Genomic DNA, 12,562 nt, shown 5'->3' on the forward strand with positions numbered 1-12,562 from the left:
TTCCTCGTCAGCCCCCACCCTAGGCCACTCTAGCCCCAAACTCACCTTCACAGTCAGGGCACCTAAATAGTTTGTTTATTTAAAAAGACTCTTTGGAGTGGTCCTGGGTAGGAGGGAGTAATGACCCTTTTTCACCCCCAGCCCTGGCAGGCGTTCTGGGAAGCTCAGCCCCCCTCACACACATTCCCCCCACTGGGGTGCACCTCACGTGGAGGCCAGAGCTGTTGTGGCCCTCGGAGCTCAGAGTGCTCACCCCAGCTGCTGCCGAGAGGGCTGGGGCACCCTGAGGTGAGGGTACAGAGGTGGCCCCCAGTCTGGGGGTGGCCCCTGGGTCTCCATGCAGCAGGGAGGGCAGCCCCAGCCTCTAGAGCTTATCTGGCAGGACCTGCAGGCAGAGGGGAAGCCAGGCTTAGCAAGGAGCCTGGGAGGGGCCAGGAGCACAGAGCAAATGAGGAGGCCCCATTTCAGGTCCTGGTCCCACCACTTTCAGCTGGGTGACCTTGGGTAGGCTATTGCCCCTCTCTAGGCACCGGTTTTCCCGTCTGAAAAGTAATATCTATCCCATGGGGTGTCCTGCAGGTAGTGTGCTTGGCACGGGGCCGGTATGCAGTAGGCGCTCATATAATGCTACCGGGTGGCTATGTGCATTCATCCCTGAGGATGACATTCCCCTCTGGACATTTTAAAGGGGTCTGGATGCTCTTACTAGACTAAGGGCTACAGGGGCAGGCACACAGTAGGTGTTAACGTAAATGCTGGTAAGAGAAACGTAAATGCTGATAAGAGATGGAGGAAGGGATTGCACCTCAGTAACTAGGGCTGAGGGTGGAGGTCCCGTGGCCTACGGCCACCAGGAGGGGCCCTTGTCTCCCTGCCTGCCCACCCACCTGGGCCCCCCTTACCTCTCGCCGCGCCCCGTCTGCCCGAGGACAGGATCCCCTCGTCCTGTGCTTGGAAGGAAGGAGGCAGTGTCTGAAGGCTGAGGACCTACCTCCCCAGCCCGTTTCCCCCCTTGGCCCGACCCCTCCACCTCTCGCCCGGGCGTCCCTCCTTCCTACCTGGTTGCGGGTCTTATGTGACTTCTGCATCCAGGCTCGCCACTGGTCATAGAGGCGGAAGCTGAGGTTCGAGCAGTACGCGTGCTTCTTGAGCCAGCCCAGAAACTGCTTGAGCTCGCGCCGCACCGGCCCCGAGCTCGGCTCGCCGCCCCGCGGCTCGCACGCCCCGCCGCCCGGGCCCGGGCGCTCTAATGGGGGCGGAGAGGCAGCGTCAGGGCGCGCCCGGCAGAGGGCGCGCGCGGGCAGGAGAGGGATGTTCCCTTAGGGCACCTCCCACCCTGTTTCTACGGGACCCGATCCTCCCCACGGCCCAGCCCTGCACTGCAGCCCAGCTGCGCCCCCAAGGAGATAGGGGGCAGGGGAAGGAAGGGGCTCCTCCTCCACATCCCCTCTAGGAACCCGATTCCCGTGGCCTGAGCCAGGTGTGAGTGGAAGGGGGCGGGGGGAGGAGAGAGAGGCCAGGGCCAAAGGGATGAGAAGCAGACAGAGCAGGGGGCAGAGGAAGGAAGAGAGAGACGCTGATGAGAAAGAGCTGGAGAGAGAGAGACAGAGACTGAGCGATGGAGGCAAGGAGAGACAGATAGAGGGAGAGAGAAAGCAATGAGAGACAGCCAAGGAGATGCAGAGGCTCGAGAGATGGAGAGCCAGAGCAGGGAGGGACAGAGACACTGGGGGTGTAGGGACGCAGAAACCAAGAAAGGCAGAAAGATAGAAACAGGGAAAGAGAGTGAGTGACAGAGAGATGAAGGGAGACAGAGAATTCGAGGTGGCTCTGAGGGGGAGGGGCAAGCCCCCAGGACAGGCCTGAGAGTACAGCCTGTTGGATGGGGAGTGGGCCAGGAGGGCCAGGTGGGAGGCCGGCCTGTCGGTCCAGTCGCTGGCTGCAGCCAGCCCTGAGCAGGCTGGCGGATAAGGACATCGGCCTCACGTCATAAATAACGCTGGGGACCCGCTGACAGGCCCTGGCACAGCCCCGGCCCCCACCGCCCCTGCCGGCTTCCCCTGGCCTCCCCAGCCTCCCCAGCGGACACAGCCGCCTGCTGGCTCACGTGCAAGAATCACAGGTGCTGGGCACGAGCAGGGGCCAAGGCTCAGGCCCCTCCCAGCTGTGCTAGTTCCCGCCTACCGCCGAACCTGGAGGGGCCCGGGATGGGGTCTGGGGAACTGGCTGGAGCCCTGCTCTGCCACTCCCTGACTCTGGGATCCTCTCTGGGCCTTGGTTTCCCCATCACCCCAGGAGCATGAGCCAGGACTTCAAGGGAACTGAGTTCAGATCCCTGTGTGACCTTGGGGCCTTGGTGTCCTCATCTCAGAAAAGGGGCTCTCCCTTAGGTGAAACCACTGGGGGAGCAGGGGATGGGAGTCTCAGTAACTATCACTTGCAAACGCTTGGGTGGCACCCACCATGAGAGCACTTTCCATGGGTTATCTCTCATCTAACCCTCACAGTAGCCTGAGGCAGGCATGATTATCATCCCCACTTTCCAGATAGGGAAGCTGAGGCCAGACGTACCAAATAAGATTTCATACCATTTCACAAAGGAGAGAAGGGAGGTCCATGGGCTTAGATACGCCCCCCGCCCGCCCCCCCACCCCCCACCCCCCCCGGCCGGCCGCAAAGGGAATCAGACCCAGCCCCTGATCATACCATCCTGCTACCTTTAACAGAAGGGGAAATCAAAGCCGGTCATAGGGAGAGTTGGCAGCCCATCGTCTTAGAAGCAAGGGTCTCAAACTTACTTGCCCTTAGGGGCTGGGGAAGGGGTACATGTGGGTGAAACAGGCCAGGTGGGGATGGCGCAACTGAAAGAGTAAGGGCCCTGACTTAAGGGGCAGCCTCTGCTGATGGGGGCTGTGGAGTAACTCTGGCTGTGTCCTATTACATTTTCTAGACAATTTTTCTAGGGAATCTAGGATGTTTGTGTTCAAACTTATTGTTTTTAAAAGTCTGCCAGTAGGTCAAACTTTTTCTTTCCAAATGACAGGCCAAGAAAATAGATCCAAGGGCCACAATTGGCCCCCGGGGCCAAGAGTTTGAGACCTCTGCTCTCTTGAAGGAAACGAGGAAACAGAGGCCCAGACTGGTTTGGGGCTGGTCCCAGGACCACCCAGCCCTGTTGGGGTGCTCACCACTTCGGGGGGTGGAGGCAGCCGTGGGGTGGCTCCATTCGCTCCAGATCCCTGCCTTCTTGGAGCCATAGATGCCAAAGGGGTTGCAGCGCACTTGCACGAAGTAGACGGTGCCTGGCTTAAGGCCCGCCAGGCGGCAGGAGGTCTGGTTGCTCACGTCGTCCACCACCTGGGCAGAAAGGGCAGGGTCAGAGGTCGTCCACCACCTGGGCGGCAAGGGCAGGGTCAGAGGCAGGGGCAGCTTGGGGTGGGGAGGGGCGAGAGGAGGAGGGAGGAGCGGAACTGGGGGGTGGGTGCGGGCACCTTCCAATCCACGCTGTCCTCCACTCGGTAGCGGATCTGGTACTTGGCTTGGAAGAGGAAGTCCTTGAGGGCAGGCGGTGAAACCCAGCGCACGCTCAGCTGGTCCTCCAGGCCCCCTACGCGGCTCACGTGCACTTCTGGCGGGGGGTCGGTGGTCACTAGGGGGGCGGGGCGGGGCTTAGGCACCGGGCTCTCTTTGGACCTGGCTGGTCCCTGTCTGGGTCCAAACACCAGGGAACGTGGCTTAGATGGCACCTGCCTCCGTTCTACCCTCTCCCCCCTTCAGGACGGGTGGATTACATTAGATAATATTCAGGAAACACTCAGCACCTAGAAGCACTCAATTAATGTTAGCTGTTATCACCATTATTATCTGTGACAGGAGAAACATAATCCTATCTTCAGGGAACTATGTAAAAAGCAGACACTGCCTGCATGATGATATTATTATTATTATGCCCAGGAGACCAGGGAGCCCTCGGGCTGCCAGACTCCTGGGAAGCTCCCCCGACCCCCCCACTGCCCACCTCCTGCTCTTTCCAACTTCACAAAGGTCCTCAACGTGACGGCTTTGCTCGGTGCAAAGGGACAACTGAGGCTTAGAACATGCCCACTGCAGCTTCAGGACTTAAGGAAGCAAAGTGGGAAGCAGGAGGACGGAGTCACTGCAACACTTCTGAGGAACCTTCTGGGAGCCCTTTGGGCAGCAGGGAGGGCTGACCTCTTCCCCTGAGGCCTTGGTGAGGGGCCGAAAGGGTTAAGGCACAGGCCTGCTTGGGGCTGAGAAACACCCTAATTAGATTAGGCCCAATTCTGCTCGCAGATCATCCATTTCCTGCCTCCCGCCTGCACGCCCCCCCCAGCTACAGGCTGCTGCTTCCTGGGGCGCCTCCAGACCTGGGCGCCCCCCTCCCAGCTCCCCGGGGGGCCCCTCTCAGCACACCTGGGCTGTCGAGGGGGAGGCAGCCAGGCCAGGTGTTCTCCACAGAGTAGGGGTATCCTGGCTACTTCAGGGGGCTGGGGACGGACGGGTGGATGCCTAGCTTCTCCCCAACCCAACCAGCAGCGCAGACCTCAGCTGAGCTGCAGTGTGGCTGGGCTGGTGGGGGCCGAGGGGGAGGGGGTGGATCCCAGGTGGGCCAGGCTGGCCTTGCAGGGGGGGTAGGGCTCACCCACATCCAGGATGTCCAGTGTCAGCACATCAGAGCGGGCCGAGCCCAGTCGGTTGGTGGCCTCCACCCAGATCTCATAGGGTGTGAAGAGAGCCAGGTCCTTGGGGATGTGGCAAGAGTGAGGTCCCACCGTGTGGTATTCCTCACATGTGTTGTCCTGCCCATACCACCTGCAGGGGCAGGAGGGGAGGAGGACATGTGAGGGTCCCTTTGGGCCCCCAAACCTCCCCCCAGCAGCCCCGGAGTGCAGAGAGGACACCAGAGCTCCGAGAGGAAAGGCTTGGCCAAGGCCACACAGCCAGGTTGGAACACATGTCACCCGAGGGCCACCACCAACCTCAGCTTGTACTTGAGGGAGTAGTTGGTGTGGAGGAAGGTTTCCCCGTGGGCCCCCGGCGTCCAGCGGCATGTCAGGTCCTTCATGTTCTTGGACCAACAGCTGATGTTGAAGGGTTTCTCTGGGGGAACTGGGGAAGGGGGGGTGCAGGGGCTGAGGGTCTGGATGGGCCGTGGACAGGTGGAAGGGGGAGTTGCTGGCTGCCAGCTGGGGCCCCCACCTTGGAGCGGAAGGAGGATGGACAGAGCAGATGTTGGCAGGACCGCCTGCATGGCTCTCTTGAGGATGGTCTTGTGGGGGGGGTGGTCTCCAGGTTCTCATTCCCACCCTAGTGGCCTGTACCTCTCAACTTATGCCAGTATACCCATTGTTCAGCCCCAGACCAGAGGACCCATGATTCATGCCCCTCTCCAGAGGGAGATGTTGCCCCCAAGAGCTACCCCTAGGTGTCCTGGGGGCCCACTTACGGCCAACATAGAGGCAGGAGCCGGCAAGGATGCTGCCGTCACGGGCATGGCACACGAGGTTGTCCCCCGACTGCTGCCTGGATCCGTTGAGGTTGGCCAGGGCAAGGGCTAGAGTGGAGGCGTTGAGCATTCGGGACAGCTCAGGGGGCAGGCGGTGCCCGTTGAGGGTCCAGTAGAGGCCCTCGGCGGTGGCCCCTGGTGGGTCCCCGTGCACTGAGCACGTGGCCTGCAGGGAGGAGCCGATGAGGAGCGTGGGGTCCTGGGGACTGATCACAGCCGTGTCTGGGGTCAGAGAGGAGCACCTGTCAGGCCTGGGATGGAGCTGCCCTGAGCATCCCCCACCATCCTAGGTCCTCCAAGACTCACGGTAGTCCTGCAAAAGGAGCTTTATATGATTGTCCCCATTTTACAGAGAAGGAAACTGAGGCTCTATTAGGTCAAGTGACAAACCCAAGGTTGGTGGTAAAGCCAAGATTCAGCCTCAGGACTGTCTGATTCCACAACTGAGGTCCTCCCAAAGCACTTCCTCACTGACTTGCTCAGGGCTTTCTGAGTGGTTACGAACCTCACTCAGATCCAAGTACCTCTTGCTTTGCACATACTTCTGACAACCACCACACTCTGCTTTTTTTTTTTCATTTTATTCTTGACAATTAGAAGTAACAGATTGTGTGTTCTTTCTCTTCTACCCCCAGAACCTCACACATGTGTCTCTGTGGGGAGGAAGGCACTTCTAAAAAGGGGTGCCCTGACCCCTACTAGAATCCTGCTCATTTTATGGATGAAAAAAAAAACAAGGCTCTGAGAGATCGAGTCCTTTGCCTAAGGTCACCAAATAGAAGAAGGGCACACTATTTAAACCTATATTTGTCAGTCTCTGCGCTGCTGCTGGAATTGAAAGTGATCGTGGCAAGCTCTAGGCTCCCCACCCCCATCCAAAGGGACTTGCCATCATCATGCTTTCCCTCGATTCAGTTTTCCTAATCTGCAAAATGGGAACAAGAAAACTCACGGTCCTCAGGGCCATTGGGAAGATCAGATGGGAAGTGACTTCCTAAACTGGGTTGTGTGTGAATTGGGTGCTGGGCACAGGGGCCTCTGGGGTGCCGTGGTTGATGCCTTTCCTCCTGCCTTCCACTGGAGAAGCCTTCTAGTCCAAAGATTAGAACTTAAGAGAGAGCTGTTTTTATCCGAGGGGAAACCAAGGCACAGAAGAGGGGGAGGGGATGCACAGTTCAAGCCCCTGATGCCCCTCTGAGTCTCAGTCTCCCCACCTGGGAAGTAGGCATCATGGTATCAGCCACACGAGATCGTTCGAGAAGAGTGAAAATATTGTCTTAAGGACAACCTTGTGGGATCTTTAAGCCAGGCTGAGCTGGGTTCGAATGCCCCCAGGTCACTCTGGAGGTTAACCCAGTTCTTTTACTTCTCTGAGACTTTGGGAAGGGGCCTCTCCCTCCACCCAGAGTAGTAGTGAGGACTCATTCACTCATTCGTTCATTCATTCATTCAAGGAGCACCTACAGTGTGCCAGGACCTGAGGGCACAATGGTGACCAAGATACCCAAAATTCATGCCCTTTTGGGCCTTGAATCCAAGGGAGCAGTAAGAAAAAGAACAAATAAATGTCTAGGAGAACAAGTAAGGGAGAAAATAAAGCACGAATCAGGGGTGGCAGCTAAATGGCCCAAGAGGCCTGTCTGGGGAGGTGGCATTTGAGCTGAGATGTGAATAAAGTGAAAGAAGTAGCCATGAAAATATACAAAAGAGAGTGTCTAGGCAGTGGGAGCGGCAAGTGCAAAGACACTGGGGGGGCAGGGGTGGTAGGAAATGAGGTCTGGGAGGTTAGCAGGGGGCCAGACCTGCAGGGAGGAGTTATTCCAGGGTTCTGAGCAAGGGAGGGATTTATATTTTAAAAGGATCACCGGGCAGCTGTAAGAAGGGACTGCAGGGGGGCAGAGAGGCAGGGGCAGCCCAGCTTCCCTGGCAGCCAAGGACAGGGTGATCCTGGTTTCCCTGGGAGGCCCCTAAATGCCAGCGGCTGCCCTGTGCTGGCTCTCACTGCCCCAAATGGGCGAGATGGGGTGGACACAGTTCCCAGGGCCAGCCCTGACGATTTTCCGGGGCAAACTTGGCTTGAGGGCCATGTCTTGCTGGAGCCTGGGATCGCAGTTGCGTTTGGGGCTTGGCCCAGGGCTCGCCGGAGGTCTCAGCGTCCGTGCGAAGGAGCCGGCTGTGCCGGCCAGAGCCGAGGAGGCGGGGGCGGCTGGGGGGCGGGGGGCCAGGGGGCCGCCCTGGAGGTCCCAGGCAGCCAGCCGCCCGCTAATTCGGAATTCCTTCAGCATGAACTCGGGCGTGCCAGCGTCTCTGCCCCGGCCCACCCACCGCTTCCTGCCTGGGCCCCCCCAGCAGGGTGGGAGGCACGGCCAGGCCTGCCCGGACCCCAGGCCCATTCTCAAACTGCCAGGGGTGGGTCACGGCCCTCCCGTCCCCCACTCACCCCCACGGCCAGGCCAGGAAGGGGGCTCTCAGGGGGGTCCTGGCTGGCTGTGGCACTGCCCCTCTGCCACACCGGCCTGGCCTGGGCTGGTGTGGCCTGCCTGCCAGCAGCTGCAGCTGCCCTCCCAGGGCTGGGCGGGGGACAGGGCAAGAGGGCAAGGCCAGGCGGGCCTGGACAGGCCAGTCCCGCACCCCAAGCTCCAGCAGGAAAGGTCACAGGGAGACCTTCTCCTCCTGGGATGTGGGTGCCCATCTCGGCTGGGGCACCTGGGCAATTGGCTTCCCCTCCCCTGTTCTCAGTTTCCTCCTCCGTAAAATGGGAGGAAAATACGTTCTACCTGCTGGGGAGATGAATGAGATGAGCTCACCGTGTCCAGAGGGCCCAGCACACTGCAGTGCCTAGCAACTGTTGGGATTAGGGCCCCTCCCAGCTCTGGGGTCCCTGGCTGGCTGGTGCACTCCCTCCAGGCCTCCCCAAACAATGGGCCAAGGCATTTGGGACCAGGATGCACACATTCCAGCCCAGGCAAAGCAGCTGGGGACAGCCCACTGAGGTTGGGAGGGCCCTTGGCCTGGTTTGGGGGGCTTCCTAGAAGGCTCCCTTAAGCAGATCCCTGGGCTAGGCTTTTGGACAGCCCCCCTCCCCTGCTCCCTGCCTCCCCGCCTTTCCCGCAGAGCTGGGGCCTTTAAAAGTCTTTTCTCTCCCCCTTCCCAATCTGGAGCCACTGCCGTTATTAAAAAGGAACACCATGTGTTTTAAAAGGAAGAAGTGTGAGATTCTCTGCAAGCAAGGCAGGAGGGTGGCCTCCACCCGGGGTCCCCATGGGGGTCCCCATCTCCTGTCCCGCTGGTACCTGCAGACGCTTTACGACCCACCCGCCTGCTGGTCAGGTGCTAAGACATACCACACCATAAGTAGAAACATATTGCCGAGGTGTGAGAATCTTTAATTTCTTCCCCCTTAAAGGAAAAAACACACGCACAACAATCCTTCCACCACCACCACCTTTGCCTGCTGCTCTGCTGGCTGGGAAACAAAGCCTGCCACTAAAGGTGGCATCACAGGTGCTGCCCACTGCCTGGCAGAGCTATCAGGAAGCCCAGAAGGGCCTGGGACAGCCCCTCACCTGCCCAGGAGCCTTGGGCATGTTAGGCTTTCAGCAAGTACCTCCAGGACACCGGACCCTGCTCTTTCTGAAAGAGCACCGCAGGGAGCCTGCAAACCGCTCTGCGCAGCGTAGGCCCACCTGGGGTGCAGTGTTTGCCGACCCGGGTCGACTTGTGTGCCTGGATGGGGTGCGTGGAGTGACTGCGAACATCCAGGGCAGGTTGTGCCTGCGTGCGTGCCCTGTGTTGCCTCTCCCTCGGAAAGAGTGTGACCATGAATGTGTGTGTGTCAGGGATGGAATGTGTGTGTGTGCGCCCCGATGGTGTGCGAATGTGCATCTGGGATGCAGTGTGTGCACATCTGAGGGCGAGGGTGACGGGCCACAAGCCAGTGTGAGTCTTTGTGTGTCTCTGGGTGTGTCCCAGAGTGGGTCTGGATGTGGAGACCGTGTCCTGGCGGGGGTGTGCATTGGGTGGGGGACCGGAGAGTACCGGAGGCCAGGCGCTCCCAGCAGGGCGGGGGTCTCGGCCTGCGGGGGCTGTGGGCTCCCGGTGGCTGCTCCCCCCCCACAACGGCTGGGCCTGCGGTGCCCGGACTCGCTGGGTCCCGCTCCCTCTCACTTTCACCCACTCTCTCACAAAGATTTCTCTCGCTAGAGTCTCCTAGCCCGGCGCAGCGTGGCCGGGAACAGTTCTGAGCGCCGCCAGTGGAGAGGACTCCATGGACCCCCGCGCGCGGGGTCCCGCAGGGGGAGGGCGGCGGCGCCGGCCCGCGGAGAGGCGCGTCCCCGGGGACCCCGGGCCGCGCGCCAGGCGGCCAGAGCGGCCCCCTCCCGCCCCGCCTTCCTCACGGGGCTCATCCCTCCACCCGGGGGGGCCCCGCTCAGGGCCGGCACCCAGCGCGCCTACCGCGTGCGCCGCCGCCCAAGAGCGGTGACCCGCGGTCCCCGCGTCTCCGAGTCAGCAGACGCTATCGCGTGCGCCCACCGCGTCCTGGAGTGCAGAGGGTCCCAGGCCGCGCGGCCCCTCGACCCCCCTGGGCCGACTCGGGCGTCCTCCAGAGGAGAGCCCAGGTAAAAAGGCCTCGGCAGCGGAAGCCGGACCCTCGGGCCAGGGGACTTCAGCGCCGTGCGCCCCACAGGTGAGGATGCCCCGAGGGCCGCGCCGGGGGCGCCTTCCTTTGTTCCCGGACCGTCCAGGTGGCGCCCGCGCCCCCTCCCCCCGCGGCTGCCCCCGGGGCGCACGCTCTCGGCCCAGGCGGGAAGAGGGGAGCACGGCGCCGGCTACTCACCGGCTCCTGATCCCGCTTGCGGCGCCCCGAGGACGCAGAGCAGCAGTAGGGGCAGTAGCGGCGGCGGCCGCCGCGCGGATTGGGCGGCGGGGCCCGGGCGGCCGGCGGGCATGGGGCCGGCGCTGCCGGGGGCGCGCGGCGGGCGGCGGCTGCAGCGGCGGCGGCGAGGGACTCGGGGCGCAGGCGGGGCGCGGGCCAAGTAGCCCGCACGTCGCTGAGCGCGGGCGCGGAGGCCAGAGCAAGTCTGAGCAACCGAATTGACAAGGCGCTAATGCGCCGCTGGCCCCGCCCGGCCCCGCCCCCGGCCCGGCCCCCGGGGGGGGGCGAGCGGCGGGCCCCGCACCGGCCTCCCCGCCGCCCGCCAGCCCGCGGGCACCGCGGGCCCCACCCGTCCGGCCTCCGCCCCGCCGCGCACCGCACGCGCCCTTTCCCGCGGCCCCAAACCCCCCACTCCACCCTTGCCGACCTGGGACCTCCCTTTCCAACCCCGCGAGCTCCAGGCTCCCTACCCCGAATCTGGGACCTGGAGCCCCCAGTCGGGTTTCCATACCCTCGCCCACTTCCCTGCACCCTGCTCTCAGCCATGTGCCCCTTCGGCGTCCCCTGAGGCCCCCAGCCCTCGCCCGCTCCTCCCCCCCATCCTCTGTCTCGGCCCCCACCCGAACTCTGGCCCCGCCCCCCACTGAGCGGTCCCTGAGCCCCGCCTGCTCCCATCTCCAGCTCCCCTTCCTCCCCAGGGGCCTAAAAGTCGCCCTCCCTCCCGCCCCACGCCATCGGCGCGCGGGTCCCACCGGTTTTGGCCCAGCGCTCCCCCTCCCACTTCATCCCGCCTCTTCTGGTCCTCCAGCGCGCGAAGCCTCGGCCCCAGGCTTTGCTGGAGGGAAGACGGAGAAAAAGCCGCAAGGCACAGCGTCCCTGGACCTTACCCTGGCTCAGCTGTCCCCCTCGAGCGGGATCGAGCTGAGGTTCTTTGGGGGCACCCGGGGGCCTCAGTAGGCAGTTCCCGCGTGGGGAGGCTGGGAGAAATGGGCCCCCGTGGGAAAGGGGACGGGGGCTTGCGCGGGTCCCGTATGCGGGGCAGGACAGATTCCCAGGAGGAGAGCGGTAAGGAGGCGCCCCCCGACTCGCTGACACCCCCCCTACCGAAAAATCCGCTCAGCGGCCCGCGGGTGGGGTGCGCCACGCAGTGACTAATCGCTCGGGCGGCCGCCGCCCGCCGACTCCAGGTAACGCCGGCTGCCCCGAGCGACGCATAGTTTGTCTTCCTTTTTTTTGCGTAGGGATCCTTCTCCGTGTTATTGTTTTTGGCCACTGCTTGGGTTTCGGGACCCCTCCAGGCCCGGGCGCCTCGCCCCCCTCCTCTTAGTCCCCACCCGATTCGGGCGCCCACGATAAATGGGCTCCTGACCTCCAAGGCCCCGGTGGAGGGGGAGCCTGAAATGAGAGTTCCGGGGCCGCCTTCAGCCGGGCTGTTAGAGTCGCAGCCCTGCCCCCAGCCGCGTGCCCTCAGAGGGGAAGGGCTCTAACTCCCCTTTCCAGGGGTTCCCTTAGAGATCTGGACCCTCCGTCTCGGTCCCTAACGAGCCAAGCGGGTAAAAGTGTCTGAGGAGGGCTCAGGAGTTCCCATCTCGTTTGCTCACGGCTGCCCTCCACCCTTGCTACCTGGGTCCCCAACTCAGACCTCAGACTGTCAGAAAAGAGGATTAAAGGATGGAGTCCGGGGTGCGCCCCTCTAGTCCCCCATTCTGGACGCTGGATGGGTTTGTGAAGGAGAGAGTAAAGCCCTGGCATACTGCACTGTCGTTTACTGGGGCACACCAGGCCTCTCTGCCTCAGTTTCCTCCTCAGCACAGTGGGTGACTCCTAGCCAGCCTAAGGGTTTCTGTGGGAAGTTGCAACATAGCAGAAGGCTCCACGGTCTAAACACTTAGCATAGTGTCTGGCACCGGGGGCACATTCTTTTGGAGCCTCAGTTTGTCACCTCTGAAAAATGGGGCCATAGTCCCACCTGCCAGGTGGTCCAGAGAGTTAAGTGGAGGTGGCAGTTCTTGGCTGGAATTGTGTTTTCAGGATATATACCACCCCCTCCCCCACAACCTCTGTCGTGCAACGTTTGACTCCCTCCTGGAGGACTTCAGGCTTCTGGAGCAAAATCTTGATTATTTTCCTCCCCAGTCTCTGCTCCTCCCCAGTCATTC

At 61.9% G+C, this 12,562-nt stretch overlaps 1 protein-coding gene across 2 annotated transcripts; it reads right to left on the bottom strand.

The window, feature by feature from the left end:
* Window positions 1–59: 59 nt before the first annotated feature.
* CRLF1 (cytokine receptor like factor 1) lies at window positions 60–10,476 on the bottom strand. 2 transcript variants are annotated; one of them, XM_060144806.1, is made up of 9 exons: window positions 10,365–10,476; window positions 5,468–5,749; window positions 5,001–5,130; window positions 4,664–4,833; window positions 3,492–3,649; window positions 3,189–3,357; window positions 1,059–1,246; window positions 903–945; window positions 60–385 (listed from the first exon to the last, which is right to left on the bottom strand). In XM_060144806.1, the coding sequence occupies exons 1-9, from the start codon at window positions 10,474–10,476 to the stop codon at window positions 372–374; spliced, it is 1,266 nt and encodes a 421-aa protein (XP_060000789.1). In that variant the 3' UTR covers window positions 60–371. The 2 variants fall into 2 exon arrangements, with proteins under 2 accessions (XP_060000789.1, XP_060000788.1); XM_060144805.1 differs by having other exon boundaries at window positions 903–950.
* Window positions 10,477–12,562: the final 2,086 nt, after the last annotated feature.

This window comes from Lagenorhynchus albirostris, chromosome 3 (assembly GCF_949774975.1).
Source record: "Lagenorhynchus albirostris chromosome 3, mLagAlb1.1, whole genome shotgun sequence".
NCBI lineage: Eukaryota > Metazoa > Chordata > Mammalia > Artiodactyla > Delphinidae > Lagenorhynchus > Lagenorhynchus albirostris.